Raw genomic sequence first — 18,621 nt, forward strand, 5'->3', positions numbered from 1 at the left:
AGCTGTCAGTCAGGAGCTGGCCCCTGGCTGGGCTGCGTACCCGTCACTAGATTGATGGGGTGATTGCAATGGCCCCAGATCTGTTCAAAATACACATTTATCTTTGTCAGTATGTTTGGCGAGTTCCAGGTACATCCTTGGTTGGAGAAATTAGATTACCTTTGGGACATAAACTACTTTTCCCAGGCAGCTGATTGAGACCTTCAATTGCCTATAATGAAGTAGAAATTCTCCGACGCAGATGAAGGGGGACAGATCAAGGGAGAAAGACAGAAATTATATGTTGCCAAGCGGATCTAACATGTAGTGTTTTCTCCGAGTTTCTTATTGATGAAGCTTAAATGATATGTTCAGTAATTGACAATGGAGGCATCTCCTTCCAGAAGAACCGGTGCAGAATTTAAAGAGCCCCCTTCCCAGGCCTTCTGTCGGGGGAGTGGGGGAGGGGGGGAGGGCTCCTGCCTGCTGCTTCCCTTTGAGTCTTCAGGAGCTTTCTTCCTGTGCTACACGTGAATTGTTGCTCTTTGCCAGCAGGTAAAATACAGTTCTGCTGGAGAAGAAAATGTGTGTCTGAAGCATATCCAGGGCACTGACCTATCAGCACTCGTAGGACTCCACGGGATTTCCCACGTTTAGAGTTCCCATTGCTCTCCCTCTCTCTCCCTTTATCTTTCCATCCAACTCCTGCAAGTGGGAGCATAGAAACGGCTCTGCTCCCTTTCTTAGCAATGGCTCAGAAAACGCATCCCATTGGAAACCACCGGTCTCCATCCCTCACAGACCCCCCTTTGTTCCGCTGGCGGGGTGACGCTGTGCTCATCTCCTTCACTGCACACCCATTCTCTTCTGAGCGCCCGAAGCCCACAGCGCACTCACTCAGCAGACGTGACTGACAGGCTCCTTTGTGCCAGGCACAAGGCTGTGTCCTGGGGACACCAGGGTGAGCTGAATGGACATCGACCTTGCCCTCCATGTGATAAAAAAAATCTGAACTCAAGAAGGAAATTAATTATTTATTGAGCATCTATACTATGCCCAGCACCGACATGCATGCAATAGGTAATGTGGAAAGTAATGAAGAAGAAAGGCAGGGAAGGAAGGAGGGATAAAAATCAAAGGAAATTTGTGAGGGTCTGATGGCCAAGAGTAATATTATTAACTACAGTTTCTTAGAGAGTCTATGTGTCCTGCTGTTGAGTTCCTATGCAGCTCTGTTGGGAGGGCACCCTGACGAGAAAACAGAGGCACACATAGGTCCATTCCATGACGAAGGTCATGAAGCTCATATACGATAAAATGGTTTGGAGCCCAAGTCCTTTGTTCTTTCTGACACATCCCGTCATGGCCGGTGTCTCTAAGAGTCTTCCAGGCTAGATGAGGGGAGTGGAGTAAGCAAATTGGAACTGGAGACTGATTCAGTGCTACACCAAGGGCTGCTAAGAAAATCATTTTGGTGGGGGGATTTGTGAGACCAGCATGAACTGAAGTAGCTACAGAAGGCTTTCTAGAAAAGGGACTTGAGTTGAACCTTGGAAGCTAGCCTAAATTAGGAAAGGTAGAGGGAAGGAACTGTGGAATTCTCTGGTGGTCAGGATGGGGCGTGGTGAGCAGGAAGAGATGAATTAGGGCTGGAGGCAACAGGAACTAGTACATTCTCAGCTGCGCTGCAAGGAACATGGCCGATCAAGGCAGAAGGACTCACGTTCCCCGTTTAGGAGACCTAGCCTTCACGTTTCCTGCTGCTGGCTGGGAAGTAGTGGGGAGGAGGGCACCCCAGAAATGGAGATTGCTGTCTCTTGCCAGCAAAAACCGGAGTAAGACACCTGGGCCCTGCAGGCTTGGTTGGGTTCAGGTGAACATGTAGAAATATGGACCCTTTTCATCGCTAAAGCCCTGGGCTCATCTGTCAAGTTCTGTGAAGCTCAAGTTTACCAAACTAGGGTGAGGGATTTGGTGGGCTGTAATGCCTCTGAAGGACATCTGCTTTCAAAGGGAGGGGCCCACCGAGGACCCTGTTCCCAAAGAGTTTGCAGTCAATCTCTCAGTTTTTAGAACAATTATGTTATTATATTGTTATTGTTAGTTTTCATGTTGGTGTCCTCACTAGACTTTTAGGTCTTTGGGTGAAGGGGTTTGATTTTATTTTATATTTTAATTCAGTAAGTCACATAGTGAAAACAGAAATGATGCCGAAAAGCAGCTTGACCAGGGTGGCGGTGGTGGGGAGTGTTGGGAAGAACTGTTTGGAAGGATCAGGGCACATTTGGGTGCGGACAGGGCATGGCAGGCAGAGGGAATAACACATGCAGAGACAGGTCTGGTCAAATAATTTATGAAAACCAGGAACCTAACGTAGGACCCCTCATGGGGAAATTTCCAGCAGTGGAATTTAGATACCAGAGGTTTCATAGATGGGGAGCTATTTGGAGACAGGGAATCTTCTGGAAGCCCCTGAAATCACACCAGATGGGCAACAATCCACTTTTTAATATTATGGAGGGCTAAGCTCCTAGGGTCCCCATCCTCATCTCCTGGGATAATGACAGATGCTTCTCCAGGCTTTGGAGGTCATCTCCTGGCCTTTTGAGTGTAGATGAGGTTCAAGCATCAAGAGAAGCAGCCAATTCTATGTGGACATGAAGGAAGGGACTGGCCCCACACGTCTATCTTTTAAAAGACATAATAATACGAAGGAACTCTTAGATGCAACTCCATTGTTGCCAGGGATGTTAATGAGAAACATGGCTTTTCAACCCCTGTTCTACAGGAATGTCTGTCTCTGGAAATTCCCACCTGGCTCTTCTCCGGGTTCCCTTGGCCCAGCCCTTTAACAGACAGAAGGGGACAGACACCCTTAGGTGCGAGCTCTGGAGAAGGAGGAGCATGGGGGCCTCTGCCCTTTCTCTCTTCTGCTTGGGTCTCTGCCGCCCCCACTCCACCCTCCGGTGGCGCCTTGTTCAGACGGTGCCTTCCCAAAGTGACCACTGGGGGTCACTGTGACTTCGCCCAGAGGAGGCTGAGCACAGTCTGGCCTGGCCCCCGGCCCGGCCCGCTGCCCGACTCCTTCACCCCAGAAGGGCCTGCGAAGGTCTGGCACTTGGTTTGGTGTTCGCGCCCTGGCCCGTCAGAGGGTGCAGACAGGGTGAAGTCAACATCGAGTGCATTGGTCAGCGCTGATTTGCCAGCTGGATTCCTCCAGGAGGCTCGGATTTCTTCATGGAAAAGCCTCCTGTGGACAAGCACATCTCCCACCTTTGCACCTCGAGGAGACCACCTCCTCACCACTAGATCCCCATGTGAGCCCCCAGGAGAACATGTCCCCAGCAACCAGAGGCCTCGAAGGTGGCGACTCGCACACCAGACTGGGGATGCTTGTAGACGGCAGCCTTGGGTCAGGGTGGGGCGGGGAGGGGTGTGGAGGGGTGTGGCTGGCTGTAGGTCTTTGTTTTCTTGCCTCCTACGTTATACTCTGATATCTTGGGGAGTCTTCGAGCCCCGTGGATGTTTTTTCTGATTAGCATCCCATTGACCAGGTAGTCACCATGCAGAGGCAGCTGGCTGGGCAGTGCCGTCAGGAGGGATGCAGGTAGGTGCCCGTGGGGTGGGAGACGGATGCGATGGACGGGCCCTGGAGGGCTGGGTTAGAGCCCCGTGCTCACAGGACCTATGGCCCAGCTCCTTTTGCCTTCTTCCTGGTCACGGGGTCGTCCAGGTGGGCTCCTGTTCATGAGGGAGGACCAGACAAGAGTATATAGACTCCGGCAAAACACTGCAGCCACAGGCCTTTCAACGCCGGATGAGAGGAGTCGCCTCAGGCAGAGGCCAGAGCAGGGTTGCGAGTTTACACTTGTCCCGGGCAGGGCTTTTTGACCAAATTCCAGTCAAAGAATGAGAATCTCCTTCCTTCTTTCCTCCCTCCCTTCCTTTCTTCTCTCGCTCTCCCTCCCTCCTTAGGAGTTTTCTGTGTGGTTTATCGCTTTGTATTGCTACCCAGAAAACAGTGGTGGCATGAGATCCTGGGGAGTGCTGCCAGTTTTAACCTGGAGGCCCCTTGATGAGCCTGCGAAGTATATAATATTTGGAGACCCCTTTGGGACGCCAGGTACGGCACACAGACCATGAAGATATCATCTGGGCGGACAGGCTGAGCCTAAAGAAAGACGTATCATTAAGGGCCCAGGAGCGACCAGTGCAGAGAAAAAACACACCATTGCAGACACTGAGTCTGTTGTTCAGAAACAAACTCATGCTCCAGAGGGAGTTTGCTAGAGAGAAAAATGAAAAAGAAATGTTTTGTATGTTGTGCTCCAGCCTGGCCTGAGTGATACAAAGGGTGAGGTCTGTGAAGGGGAGGTCGGGAGGGGGTGCATGCTGCAACCCTCTGCCTGACTCAGGGACCTGGAGAGTCAGGGAGGCCTGGGGTCCACAGCAAGAGGGTAAATGTGGGCAGCAGAGACAAGGGCTTCTGCAGGGAAGAACAAATGCAGATGCCAGAGGACTTTAAGGGTTTGAAGTCAGTGGTGAGAATGAAGGGGTGTGAACTTATACCAGGGAAAGGCCAGGTTGCCACAGATCCAGGTCTGAGCTTTGTGGGGGTTAAAAACAATCAAAGGTCAAACGGCTACTGCATGTCACTATGTACCAATCTCCATCCTAAGTGCTTAGATAGAGACATAGATAGATTGATGATACGATCTCATTTGATCCTCACAACAACCCTATGAGGTAGACATGATGTCCCTTAGGCCAGGAAGTTGAAGGAATATGCCCAGGGACACATGTCTATGACGCTGGTCTCAAACCCCAGTGGGTAACTTTGGAAGCCAGGCTCTAAGGAGGACTTCTCGCCTGCTAATATACACGCGGACGACTGGGGTCTTCTAAAACAAGGGATCTGATTTGGTAGGTCTGGGGGGACAGGGCTCTAACTTCTTTCGGGCTGATACCCTGCTGCTGGTCCCCACACCCCACTTTGAGAAGCAAGGTTTTGCACTGAACCACACCAATTACAGGACGTCGTCCTAAACCATCCATCAGCTCACTGACCTCGTCCGCCTCCTTCATCACCATCATTAGGTACACATGGAGTAGTTTGCTGTTAGAAGTGCTGTCTTAAACTCAGTAAATATATGCTCTCAGCTCTCATTCAGACCTCGTCATGATACTATGAGGTAAGTGATATCATTCCCATTTTACAGGTGATTAAGCAGAGGCTTAGAAAGGTAAAGTCCATTGGTACAAACCACACTGGACGTGGCCAGGCCTGGATACAGAGTCTAAAGTCCTGGCTCTTAATATGTTCCTCAAAGCATTCAAGTAAAACTGGGGTGAGAGAGGGGACCTCCTGCTAGGAGCCCCAAAGATTTCTTACTAGGGGATGGGGGTGGGGCTGGGGAGAACTGCAGTTCCTGGTCCTACCCATTCTTTCTGGCCAGGGAGGAATAGCTGCAGGGGAGTCTGGAGTCCCCTTCCCAGGGTCTTGGGTTCTAAATGCAAAAAAACAACTTGTTTGGAACCAGACCAAAAAAAAAAAAGGCCTTGGAGACTGACAATCTCTCCCCTTCAGCATCCAAGGGGGGCCCGAGTGAGGGAGAAAACACAACTGTTTAGAGCTGGGGCCAAACTTCTCCGTCATTTTTGCCTTTCTGTCTTCACGGTCCTTCATTCTCTTCCCCAGACGCCACAGCAAGAGAGCCAACAGTCCTTGTAATTTGCATGTCAGCAAGTCCAGACATACTTGATTTCCTTACACGCCTATAATCCCTGCTTAAATCACATAAAGGTATTTGCCTTTATAGGTTTCCCCAGCAGTGAGCTCCCTGGGATAATTATGAGTAATAGATATTTATAGTTTAATTTCATCAGCTCAACTCTAGCCACAAAAATCGACCTATCTGAGCTCACTGCTCAGTCATAATTTTTCCTTTCCTTAGAAGCCTGCAGCATTTCACTTCTGACGGTCCCTTTCATTGTATTCCTGTACTAGGAGCGGCCACGGCCTGGGAAGCTTTTGACTAGGACTCAGAACTGCATTCTAGTCACAGCCATGCCCTTCGCTAGCTTTGTGAACTTGGGCAAGTTTCCAAGCTCCCTGAGCCTCAGTTTCCTCATCCATAAAATGGGGATGCTGACATCCCTCACGAGGTTGTTATGAAGATGAAATAGACTGTAACTATGTGGAGATGCCTGGAATTACACAGATGATCACTGAGGGTAGAATCTTTTGCCCCCTTGTAGGTGACAATGAGTGGGATGTGATTGGGTTCTTCCCTGTCTCTCTCATCATTTTATGGTGCATCCACCACCTGAACAGCTAGCCAGCATCCTTGTAAGTTGCTAATTGCCAAATCAGCCTGAGGCTCCAGGCAGGGATGGGCTGCACTCAGAATCAGTTCCCTCCTGCATCATTTCAGTTTTTTTTTGTTTAGCTTAATTTTTGTGAATGTCTCCAGCTCTCCGTAAAGGCCCTTCTGCCAGCTGGTCTGTTCCTGCTATGTCTAATTCACCCCCATTAACCTGCTTGGTCAGCATATCTTTCCATCTCCTTGCTGTGTTTTCAGGAGTGCATCTGTCTGGAAAAAGCATTTATTATATTTACTTTAACTGGCCTCATTTGGCAAGGCGGCCTGGGATTTCAGTTCAGGAGGAAAACAGCTTTGATTTTACTGCCCTTGTTTACTGTACACAGCCTTTGCTATATGTCCCTTGTCTGCGAAGATGGCAGATGCTTTTGTAGGAAGCCAAGACACAGCTATACAGAGTCTGCGAGCCCCTTGGCAGCCCCGGGTGCATGGCTGCTCTGCCAGGCTCCTTCATCGGAAAACCAACCAGTCATCTACCTTTCAGAGAAGTCCCGCAGGCAGGTCTTCCTGGATGGGTGTGTCTGCGGCCCAGGCAGAGCGCTGGCTGGGGACAGGGAATGCTCCCCAGCCAAGCGTCACGGGGACCTGTGGCATCGTCTCTCCCTGTGACCCCAGCGCAGCCTCCTGACCGATCTGTGCCTCTGGCCTTGCCCTCCTCCCATCTCTTCACAGCAGCGCTGCACAAATGTAGTCATTACATCACCTTATTTAAAGTCTCTCACTGATTCCCACGCCCACTCTTTACCGGATAAGGCCTGAGCAGGCTCTCAGCATATCACTGACCTCTTGTCTCTGCCCCAGTCATAGTGAATGCTTGCAGGCATTCATCCATCATTCATCTGTCCACTCATTGCTTTATCTAGAACCTACTAAGTGCTAGGCACTGGGGGGGGGGGAGGGCGATGATGAGCAACACCAACTATGGTCCAGCTTTCACAGAGCTCCAGGCTGAGGGTGGGGATGGACCACTGAATCATCACACCACAAGCATGCCGTGGTAACTGGAGGAGTGCTGGGAGGTGAGTGGGAACCAGGGAGCTAAGGCTGCAGGACAAATGATCTGACCGCCCCTGGGAACCAGGCAGGCTCCCCGAGTAGTGACATGTCAACCAAGAGCAGAGAGGGAAGCAGACACAACTAGACGAAGAGGGTGGTAGGAGAGCCTTCAGGCGGTGGGAATAAGATATGCCAGCCCTGTGGCAGGAGGGCAGGCTGTCTGAGGAACTGAAAGAGACAGGGAGCCCCAGGGGACGTGGGATGGAGGGGATACAGCGGAAGATTTCACGGACCCCAGGCAGGGCCATGTGGGCTGTGCTGAGGGTTGGGATTTCTCCCAAGAGCAACGGCAACTCTGAAATGTGGGCACAATGGGATGGCATAATCAGAAACCCAAGAGGTAGCTTAGACCAGGCGATGGTACAGAGCAGGAGACGTAGATGGACGTGATGGCACCTGAGCGATTAAATCAATAGCATTTGGCTCTGGTTGGATGTGGGGTGGGTGGGCTGTGGGGAGAGCGGCAAGGGCGTGGCCTCGGGAGCCAGGGCTGACTCACCGCTGAGCGTGGCTCTGGTGGTAGGACCGAAACTCTTGGGGACCAGCAGCTCGTGGTACTGCTCGCCCGCCAGGGTGCTGTACACGACCCTGTAGTCCTGGACTTCTGCTTCACTGTTGTCCCACTCGAGGTCAAGGCTGGATGCTGTGCGGGAGCCCACCCGCAGGTTCTTGGGGGCGTCAATCTCTGAAAAGAGTCAGACATCATCAGTGTCACATAGGGTAACGTGCCTTTGTCATGCATCCTGAACTCTGCCAGGTTTTGTGGCGACAGCCTGCACCTCCTGACCCTCTGCCTCACGTGTGAATGACCCCAGGGCTGCCCCTCAGCTTTTGGTCTGCCAGGTTGGCCACGACAGACTCGTGGGCCATTCGGAGAGTTTGACTTGGGAGTTAGGTATCAACACACTTTACGTATGTCCCTTGTCCATTCAGAAGTTCCAGGGGTGTTCTAGAAATTAAATATGAGCCAGTTAGCATCCTAAGCTTGCAACTCAGCAAGGAAAAGCTCAGTAGGAGAAAGTCAGAGATGGCGTCCAAGTGATTAAGATGGAATAGAGTAATATCAGGTTTGACCACCAAGCAAAAAGACTGTTGATGGCCAGAGTTTGAAGTATAAGCTGTCTTCCCCTGGATTTACCAGCGTAGACACTGTTAGAAAATTATATATAGAGAGGATGTGATATAGTGGGAAGAACGTGGACTTTGGAGTCAGGTGTCAGTTTTGAGCCCCAGTTCTGCCACTTCTTGTAAAGGGACAACGGGCAAGTCTTTTCACCTCACTGGGCCTTGATGGCCACACCTGTAAAATGGGCTAGTCACACCGCCATTTCAGCTTGCTGTACAGGTTGGACAATCCATGCGAAGTGCATGGCATGATGCCTTGTGTAAAAATAGGTGCCCAGCCCTGGGCGGACTTCCTGTTGCCTCCAAAGCTCTTCCTGAGTTCCAAAAACATGTCACTCCCAATGCTGGCTCTCTGGGATTCCAGTAATTCCAACGCATTGAAGAGACCACCACCACTGCGTTCTCTCCCACAATCCTGGGGGGCTGGTTCTCTCGCCCCGGACTGGTCATCTCCTCAGGCTTATTTTGGTACAAACAACACAGACAACTTGCAGGTAACGAAGTGCTATCATGAAAAACGGCCACTTAAAAAGTTCTAAGTAGGTCTTGCCTTTGAGACTTGGATTGAACTTTGGAGGGGACCAGCCCTTTGTTCTGAGAAACCCTCTAATAGACAGTTTTCATCTGCAAGCGCCGGGCAAGTGTCCACCAACTGTGCTTGGGGAAGATGAGAATGATGTGACTCAGTCTGCATGTAGCTGCTTCTGCGTGAGAAGGGCTCTGTTCAGTGATGTAAATTGGGTGAATCTTTTAGCAAAGTGATGTCTCTGCAGCTGCTTTTTCTGGGAAATGTTTCCTTACTCGGTGTGGCTTTAGCATCCAGACACTGTGCATTCTTGGCAGGCTGCATGTGCTATTTCTCTGGCAGTTGGATGCAGAGGGGAGCTTGAGAGGCATTGTGGGAGGACGGCCCTGGACTGCACACCCCTAAATCTCACGCAGGCAGAGTGGCTGGGATAAGGGACTGGACCCGGCTTGGGGTGTGGGGCCTGAACGGAACTTGAGTGAATACAAATTAGGGTGAGGGTTCAGGTTGAGTCTTGTACCGACTTACTGCTCTTCACAACTAACAATCCCAGACCTTGGAAACTATGGTTTTTGTTTTTTGGTTGTTTTGGTCTTAAGGCCTGTGTCCTGTGAATAGCGGGCAGTGTTTTCTCTGAAGGGACCAGATACTCCTAATGTCAATGACCCCAGAAGAGGTCAATCCTGGGACTGAGTCCTGGGAGGGGAGGGTCTTAGGACTAGAGTGGAATGAAATGCCTTGTTCCCCTGGGCCTTGAAGCCTGACTTCTGGGAGGGGCAGCTGAAGGGCACCCCTGTGACATGTCAGCAAGCCTGGGGCAAGGCAAAGACAGCAGACAGCTGGTCCAGCCTGGGGCTGTGGACTCTGGAAATAGCCATATCTCGTCTCTAAACCATAACATAGAGCCAGCAGTTCTCCTGCTGAAAACGTGCCTCTTACTTCCCGCTACAAACTCCTGCCGTGGCCACAGGCTCTGCATGTCCAATCAGGTAAGTCCCGTCTGCGTCTCACACGTCATGCTGGGACACTTCTACCTCTACTCACTGTGTCCCAGCTGCATTGCCTTTTGTTCCTGACTCCTAGAATACATCAAGCTTATTCCCACCTCAGGGCCTTTGCACTGGCTGCTACTTTTGCCTAGAATGCTCTTCTTGGATCCCCACAAGGCTTAGGTCACGGTTAAAACTTCCCCTCCTCACAGAGGCATCTCTGAACGGCTCCGTCCACATCATCCGTTTCCCTTCTCGGCATAGCACTCCTGATCGACATGACCCCGTGTGGTTTGCTTCTTCCTTGCCCAGCTCCCTCCACCGAATGGCACTCCCATGAACTGGGATCTTGTCTATCTTGTTTATTGTGTCGCCTCAGTGCCTAGGACAGCGCTTGGCACCTCGTAGGCGTTCAGTAAGGACATGTGAAGTGACTCAATAACGATTGTCAGTTTCTTTCCTAAAGCCATTAGAAAAGTCTTGTTCAATACTTCAGCTGTGGGGGCTGAGGATGCTTGGGGCCAGTGGTTCAGGGAAACGAATCATTTTGCCGGAGGGCAGCTGGTCTCAGCTGGGGTGACAGGTGCCATCCGGGTGGAACTTGAGTCCAGAGTCCAGTCACTGCCGGGCAGGATGGGGCACCAACTGCTGTGACTTGGGCCTTTGTCCTAGTTTCCTAGGGCTGCCACGACAAGGTACCAGAGACTGGGTGGCTTAAACCAAAGCAATGTATTGTGTCATACAGTCTGAGCTCAAAGTGTTGGAAGGGTCGCTTCTTTTGGGGGGTTGTGAGGGAGCTTCTGTTCCATGCCTGCCTCTCTCAGGTGGTTTGCTGGCAAGCGTTGGCATTCCTTGGCTCATAGAAGAATTTCCCCAATCCCTCCCCTCGTTTTCACATGCTGTTCTTCCTGTGTGTGTCTCCATCTCTGGGTCCACATTTCCCCTTTTGATGAGGACACAGTCCCATTGGATTGAGGCCCATCCTAATGACCTCTGCTTAATCTGAGCTTCTGCAAAGACCTTGTTTTGAAATAAGGTCACATACACACAGGGACTGAAGGTAGGACTGCCACGTCTTTTTAGGGGACACAATTCAACTCCATAACGGCGTTCAGGAGAGGTCCGGGCCATTCAGGTTAAAGCAGCAGCCTCTGGTTGGCCGAACACCCTGGTGGCTGGAAGGATGTGCTCAGAGAGAAGGCCTCCAATGGGGACAGAGTCTCAGGCATTCCTGAAACTGAAACCAGAGCGAAGAGGGGCAGGGAGGGTCTGGAGCCTGGCTTCTGTCTGGCCGCTGGCCTCGCTCAGTGCGCTTCTGTCAGCGCTCTCCTCTTTCCAAAGAGCTCTAAGACCCAGGCAGACATCCTGCTCACCACGCAGGAAGTTAATCTCTGTTTTAATTGCCTGTGCGATTAGTGCGCTCCTGGTGTTGAAGCCATCACCTGGAAAAGCACTTTGGCTAATTTGAATTTAAGCGGAGTTCTGAAATGACTAAAATGACGGAGGGTCCTACCGTGAGGGGCCAGGCAGTCTCATCATTCAACCGGCACCTGCCGACCCCGGGGCCTTGCCGGATTGTCTGCAAAGCTGTTCACATCTCCCCACCTCCACACCCGCTTACCCCTAGAGCAGAAGGGAGCAGGTTGGAGGTGCCGGGGGAGGCCACATGGAGAAGGCAGCCACCTCACAGCTGCCAATCTGCCAGGCCGCCCAAAATACAGAATTGCGCAGCAAAGACCCGAAACTCAGGGGGAGCTTCCAGGAGGTAGAATGTAATTGTCTTGATTGGAATTTTCCTGGGCCACCAGCCAGCCCTGCCTCCATCTTGTCAACTTAAACATCAAGCATTGGCTTTTCATCCCGCTGCTCAAGAGCTCTCGTCCCCTCATCCCCTCTTCTGCCTGTTCAAACTCCTTATCTGAGCAAAGCACAAAGAAACCACTTTTCAAACCACTGCTATTTTAAATTTTAAAAGAATGCAGGACTTGCGGCCCCCAGGAGTCCCCCACAGTCTGTGCGGGCAGTGTTGTGGGGGCACTGGAGGGCTGGGTGAGGAAAGGCTGACCTTGAATTCACCGTGAAGGGACACAGTGTGAGGTGACTCCTCATGCCAAGCCCTGAGCAGTTTTGGTGAAATGAGGGAAAAGAAGGGAAGAGAAAAAGGCAGCATTTAGTGCCTTTATTTTAAAGCTGTGCACTCGGTCACTGGGCTGCCAAGATGTGTTCAGTAACAAATCTAACCAGTGCGTCTGGGGGGTGCCGTCCAGCCGGGGGCTGGAGAGAAACCCTAAGAGGGTCTCTTTCAGAATCAGACCCTGTCTTCTGCATTTTATCAATGTCCACAGGTGCTGCCTTTAACAGGGAAGCTTTTTCTCCTCCCGATGTTTTTTTCTGTGTGGAGGGAGCCCCAGGATAAGACTCCTGGCCTCTGTCTTTCCTACATTGGGGAGGACTGACTGACTCGATGGTGAGCTTTGTGGCGGGACCTGGGCCCGGCCCTGCTGCTCCCCTCTCGTGTGGGATCCACTGCCCCCAGGGGTCAGGCCTCTGGTGGTTCCTCTGTACTGTAAGTCTGAACTTGACTGCCCCCTCCACTACTTCTACCCGATGGGGGACTTGCCAGGTCCACAGGGGCTGTCAGTCTGCAAGCCCATCTGGCTCTAACACTAAGCTACCTGCTTCCATCTAGGGGCTAATTTGGCGCCCATCTGTCTTACTCTTTGCCTTCCTTATCAATTGATTTTCAACACAGGTAGAGGAGAGGGGTGCTATTTACTGAACCTCCCTGAAGCCCCTCGGCCACAAACCCAGGTGGGATGTTTAAATTAATGATTCTCCTTCTACTTCACCCTGTCGGAAGACGCTGCTTCTTGGGTCTTACGGATACGAGCAGTTTCCTTTGATCGTTCAACTGAGTGTTAGCAGAGACATTCCTTGACATGTGACCTCCCAAGGGCAGAGGGGCCCAGACTGAGATTCTGGGTCACACTACGTGATCACAGGCCCTGTGAGGGTGCCAGGAAGTCTGTCTTTGGATGGTGCCTGTCCTATCTGCCTACTAGATGGCCAGCCTGATGGGCTCCATGACAGGCAGGGAGCAGGTCACTGTAAGGTCTGGCCTTTCCTGACTGTCGGGGAAGCTCTTTAACAGACCGACAGCCTTGGGAAGCAGGTGGGTGGGCATGGCAGGCAGCACTGACATGGGCTTACTTCAGCCTGATGGTTGTGGGAGGCAGGCCCCCCACTGGCCTTCTCAGTAGTATTTCCACATGGCAGAGTGAGGCACAGAATCTCCAGTGAAGGTCTACTTCCCGTCAGGCAGGTGGGGCTTCCCACACATCCAATGGGAGCCATCATGGCGGGGGAGGCATAATGGATTTATAGAATTATTAGTATCCAGCTAATAGCAATATTGTCTCGAGGCAGCTGTGCCTTTCCTTAACTCTCCCCAAAGTGCCCCTTGGGCTAGTTATGTGGATACGTGAATGTCTTCAGGACAGAGCTCTCATTTTACAGATGAGAAACCTGAGACCACGGGGAAGAGACTTGTATCCGGTTACAGGTCAGGCTGGGAGCAGAGGCCCCGAAACCTCTCGCTTCCTTCTTGCCATATCTGTGGTAACATGGACCCTCCAGCACGCGTCACCTCACTCCCTCAGTAACCCCTACCCCCAGCAGGCTCACCCCCTCGCTCCTTCCTCGTGCCTTACCCCCACCACAGCCTCACCTGTTGTGAACTGAGTGGTCGTGGCCTTGCTCTCGTTGGTCCCACGGACAGCGCTGGCCCACACCTCGTAACGGGAACCGGGCCGCAGGGCCTGGACTGAGTATTGGCTTAGGGGAGGCTGCAGCCGGAAGGTGGTCTTCCCGCCTTCCCCACCCACCAAGCCATATTTCAAGAGGATGAAATCAACTTTGGCTCGAGGCGGGGTCCACTCCACGAAGGCCACCGTGTCAGAGACATCTCGCACCAGGATCTGTGTGGGCCCATCGATGACTGAATGAGAAGGATCGAACAGAAAAGACAGTTTGAGAAAAGAGCATGTGAAAGTTGACATTCGCTCTCTCCCTTCCTTCATACATCAGCCTGGTCAGTCAGGGAGAGGATGGATGCTGGTATCCTGTTTTACAGATGAGGAAAATGAGACACAGTGGAAGAAATCTCTTTCCTGTGGACACATAGTTTCGCAATGAGGGAACAGGCTCTGGGACTCAGTTCGCCCGAATCTTGCTCTCATTGGCTCTGGATTTTCAGTGCTGGCTTGTCCCGGTTTGAGCAGGGGAAGAGCACTTGCTGGCTTGAGAGGGACAACACAGCTTCCATCTGCAGACAGTGGGACAGAGAACTGAAAACTGAACTTTTGGGGTACGCCCTGCTGCCCAGCTCTCACCTTCTTTGATCCCCGAGGAAAGATCTATAAAATTATCAGCCGTATCTAAACATCTGAGACGTCCAACTTGGTTGCTAAACAGGGAATCATGAGTACCCAAAAATGTCCCTGTTCAGCCATAGGAACAACTCAGTCAAGCCAGCTGCTAAGAGACTACCAACACCCAACAGACATTTGCATTTGTGACATGAAACATACCTTCTGGTGAAACTCTCTTTTAAAAAAAAAACTTCAGTTTTGGAAGTCTCTTGTGGGCTATGTTTCCCCCACCTTTCTTGCATATTCCTGAGCCAGAAGGACACTGCAGTCACACATAGTCCCTGAAGATTACTCAGCATATGTCCCTCATGCGTCCTGCCTCAGACGCTAAGCAGCTGAGGGGACACCATGATGGGATGGCATCACCCTAGAAAAGCTGGATGGTTTCCTAGGGGGCCCACCATCCATGGTTCTAGCACCCACATAGGGTCCTGTTCATATGGAATTAGATGGTGGTGGGGGTGAGGGAAGGTGAAAGAATGTGGAGGGGAAATAGAAAGAGAAAGGACTTAGTGGGGAAAACAGAAAATGACCTCCACTTCTCATGGTATGTCTGCATGGCCAGCATGCTCTTCTGTGAATTACTCATGACCTTCTAAAGAGTAGGCCCAGCTTCCATGTTTGCATTTATTATGTGACTACACCCCTCTGGCTGGAGCTGATTCATATTCATATTAATATTCTTCAAGGATTTAGAATTGGAACCAGAGACTCTGATTCTCTGGCTACTTAGATTTGAATCATGAAAGCTGGTGTGGCCATTCTCTACCCTAGTCACACCTAAATAGAAAACATGTGAGCTGGAGAGAGAGAGAGAGAGAGAGAGAGAAACAAAAGGAGGGGAGAGAGGGAAGGGGGCGGGGGCTGATTGTCAGGGGACCCAACCGTGTGATCAGAAGGTTGGAACTTTCAGTCCTACCTGATTTCTAGTCAATTGATCAATTATACCTATGTAGTGAAGCCTCCATAAAACCCCCCAAAGGATTGGGTTTAGAGAGCTTCCAGGTTGGAGAAACAGAAGGCTTCCATGTGCTACCACATCCTATCCAAACTCCACGAGGACAGAGGTTCCTTTGTTTGGGACCTATGTATCTCTTCATCTAACTGTTGATTTGTATCCTTTAATATCCTTTGTAATAAACCAGTCATCTAGTGAGCAAACGGGTTTCCTGAATTCTGTGAGCTGCTCTAACAAATTAATTGAACGTAAAGAGGGCATCATGGGAACCTCCAGTCTGTAGCCGGTAGGTCAGAAGCACAGGTGACAACCTGGACTTGTGACTGGCATCTGAAACGGAGGGTAGTCTCGTGGGACTGAGCCCTCAACTGTGGAATCTGAATGCTCTCTTTTGGTAGACAGTGTCAGAACCGAGCTGAATGGTGGGACACCCAGCTGGTGTCTCAGAGAATTGCTTGGTGTGGGGAACCTCCGTGCTCTCCCCTACTGGATTTGGGTGCAGATTTTTAGGAGCAAATATACAGAGAGAAGCAGAAATGAGTGACTATGTGGAGCTTCTAGATATAGACTGTAACTTGATTCCCGACTTCCATTTTCTGGTTCAAGTCTCTCATGAGACCCAGATGCATTTCTGGCCCTGGGGTTCCATGAGACACTCTGTGTCCTTCCAGTAAATTTTTCTTTTTTTGCTTTAGCTAGTTAAGAAAGTTTTGCTTCCTTGTTACCAGAAAATCTTGACGAGACTGGTTTTGTAATCAATCCACGCTGGACCACCACCTCCTCTGTCTCCAGAATGGAGTGTCTAAGTTGGGACTGTCTCAGTCTGACCCTGAACCTTTCCCTGGGCTCTCAATCCTCTTTCTGGGTCTAGCCCGGTCCTGTTCTCTATTAAGCAGCTTAGGATTTTTGGTCTAACACAAGCCAAAATGAAAATCACCAGACAATTTTGGTGCCACCTGGTTTGAAGTTAAAATAAAGTTCTGTTTTTCATATTTAGGGTAATAATGTGATTTAACAGAACACATCCAGATGTTTTCAGCATGCTGTATGTAGTGGTTTTAGATAACTTGGGCCTTTTAAATTTCATTTAACAGTGAAATGGGGGAAATGGTCTCCTAGCTGCTCTATAAGCATAATGTCTGAAACATAGTAGACACTCGTAGATTGGTGTTACGTATATGAAATGAATGGATGATCCTTTGTATCCACGAGAAAGAAGGGAAAGCATTTGAATGAACTGGAACTTACTTAGAAAAAAAAAAAAAAAGTCACAGAAACTCAAATGACCATGTAAGAGTTTTGTCCTCCAATTCTTTTTATCTCCCGAACCCTAGTCTTAATGGATTGCCCATATTAGAACATGATGGTGTAAAAGATAGTTCCAGCTGCAGGAAGTCTTGTAATTTGTATTCCCCAAATGACCTGCCTGGAAGAAGCCAGTCTGAGAGCCTGGTGAGGACTCAGAGCTTCATAGGAGGCGGTTGGTGTAGGTCAGACCTCAGCAGAAGGAAAGAATTAAACAATTGTTTTCTAAAAACAGCAGACAGGATTGGGAGCCAACCATCTTTTCTGTGGCCACTCTTGGATTCTGCCCTTGAGTTGGCCACTTAGTTGCGATGTTCCATTCCAGTCAAGGAGGTATCAGCTTGCTTTCAACTTAGGCCCTAATTTCTAAACAAACACAAGTCCTACTCAAAAAGTAAGATGGAATAAATATTCTTCTTTCCATTTCTTCATGTCTCGGTATACAATGCCAATATATTAACTGGGACATTTTTTCTTAATTGGAAAAATAATTCTCCCTAGCTTTACCACAAATTTCTAGATCTGGACTTTTGAATTTTCATCTTAAGAAACTTCCAAACCAAATAATACTGCAAAATTCATAAAAAATGTGGTTTGAGTAGACGACTAAGGTCGGGTTGGGCTATCTTCTCTAAGAGCTGTCGGTACTTTGGAAGAAAAACATTCTACAACTGCAGTGTTCTTCTCTGCCCTCTTACAAACCATCTCTTTCTTCTGGCCTTTGGATTTCTAGTAATGCTTTCTGAATATTAAATTCCCAGAAGGACTTGGGGACCTTGAAACATTTCATATCAAAGGAGGAGAGAATATACATGTTATGAGATATCAGCTCGTAGGGTTCCAGATAACCTCGGGGAGCAAAGCCCCTAGCATCTGCAGAGAGTCCTACAGAGAACTTTTAGGTTTTATGGCTATGCGGTTGCTTCTAAAACATATTTGGATTAGAACACTGGTTTTAAAGCCTTCCTTGGGATGATAATATTCTTTTTTTTTTTTTAAGAAGAAAATCTTAAATGAGTGTGTAAAACAGATAAAAATGGAGCTGCTTTAGTTGAAGGGTGTGATGGGCATGGAAGTGAGAGTAATTAGAGGCCTGGATGTCCACTTTGTCTTTGTCTCAGGGCACAGCCATGGAACCCCAGTGCTTTAATGAAATATAATCTAATACCACAAGAGTTTTAAATCAATGTTTTCTAGACTGACCATAAGCCTCAGCACCTGATGCTGTTTAGTTTGGATCCAATGAGCAAAGTATGACTCATTTATCCAAACACGTCTCATTACCCAGTGCTGTGTTTCCCTTTTCTGGCCAACTCGGCCTTTGTCCTCGACCCATGACTGGCTTTCTTAGGTGTCAATTTCTGTTTATGAAAAATAAAGCTGTACCAATATTCACATATCTCCGTGACTAACACGGAAAGTTGCTTAACCTTCGATTCTCAGCTCTCCCATCCATAAAATGAGAACCGAGAATGATTCCAGATGCTATTTATAACTTGTGAAAATGTGTGGTGAGGGCCTCCACACGCGCACCCCAATGGCTCATGTACAGCATTCAAGTTGAACAGCCTTTGTCAACCAAGAAAACGATATGGCAAAACACAACACAGTTAATGAATCAAACCTAGAAATATGATCTTACATGAGACGAACTGTGGGGATGAAAGAGTAATCAACTGAAGTCATCACCTTGAACAGAGACCCAGCCGACACTACTGGTTTTAAACGACTTGTTCTCTACGCGTTCACTTCCAAGTGTGTTCTCTGAGTCTGTGTATGTGTACCAGGTACTGAGCACGGACTCTTGGCCACACAGTGCTAGTCACTCCCAGTGCTTTGTCTTATCCTCCTGTCAACTCCAGAAAGGAAG

At 49.6% G+C, this 18,621-nt stretch overlaps 1 protein-coding gene across 3 annotated transcripts in view; it reads right to left on the reverse strand.

Annotated features, from left to right (window-relative positions):
- Positions 1–18,621, reverse strand: part of TNR (tenascin R) — a 74,792-nt gene that overhangs the window by 40,148 nt on the left and 16,023 nt on the right. For all 3 annotated transcript variants that reach the window (XM_074322509.1, XM_074322510.1, XM_074322507.1), the window contains 2 exons: positions 13,786–14,055; positions 7,918–8,103 (listed from right to left, as the gene is read on the reverse strand). In XM_074322509.1, coding sequence (XP_074178610.1) covers positions 7,918–8,103; positions 13,786–14,055 — 456 coding nt within the window. The remainder of the gene's footprint in view (positions 1–7,917; positions 8,104–13,785; positions 14,056–18,621) is intronic.

Source organism: Rhinolophus sinicus, linkage group LG17 (assembly GCF_036562045.2).
Source record: "Rhinolophus sinicus isolate RSC01 linkage group LG17, ASM3656204v1, whole genome shotgun sequence".
Classification (NCBI taxonomy): domain Eukaryota; kingdom Metazoa; phylum Chordata; class Mammalia; order Chiroptera; family Rhinolophidae; genus Rhinolophus; species Rhinolophus sinicus.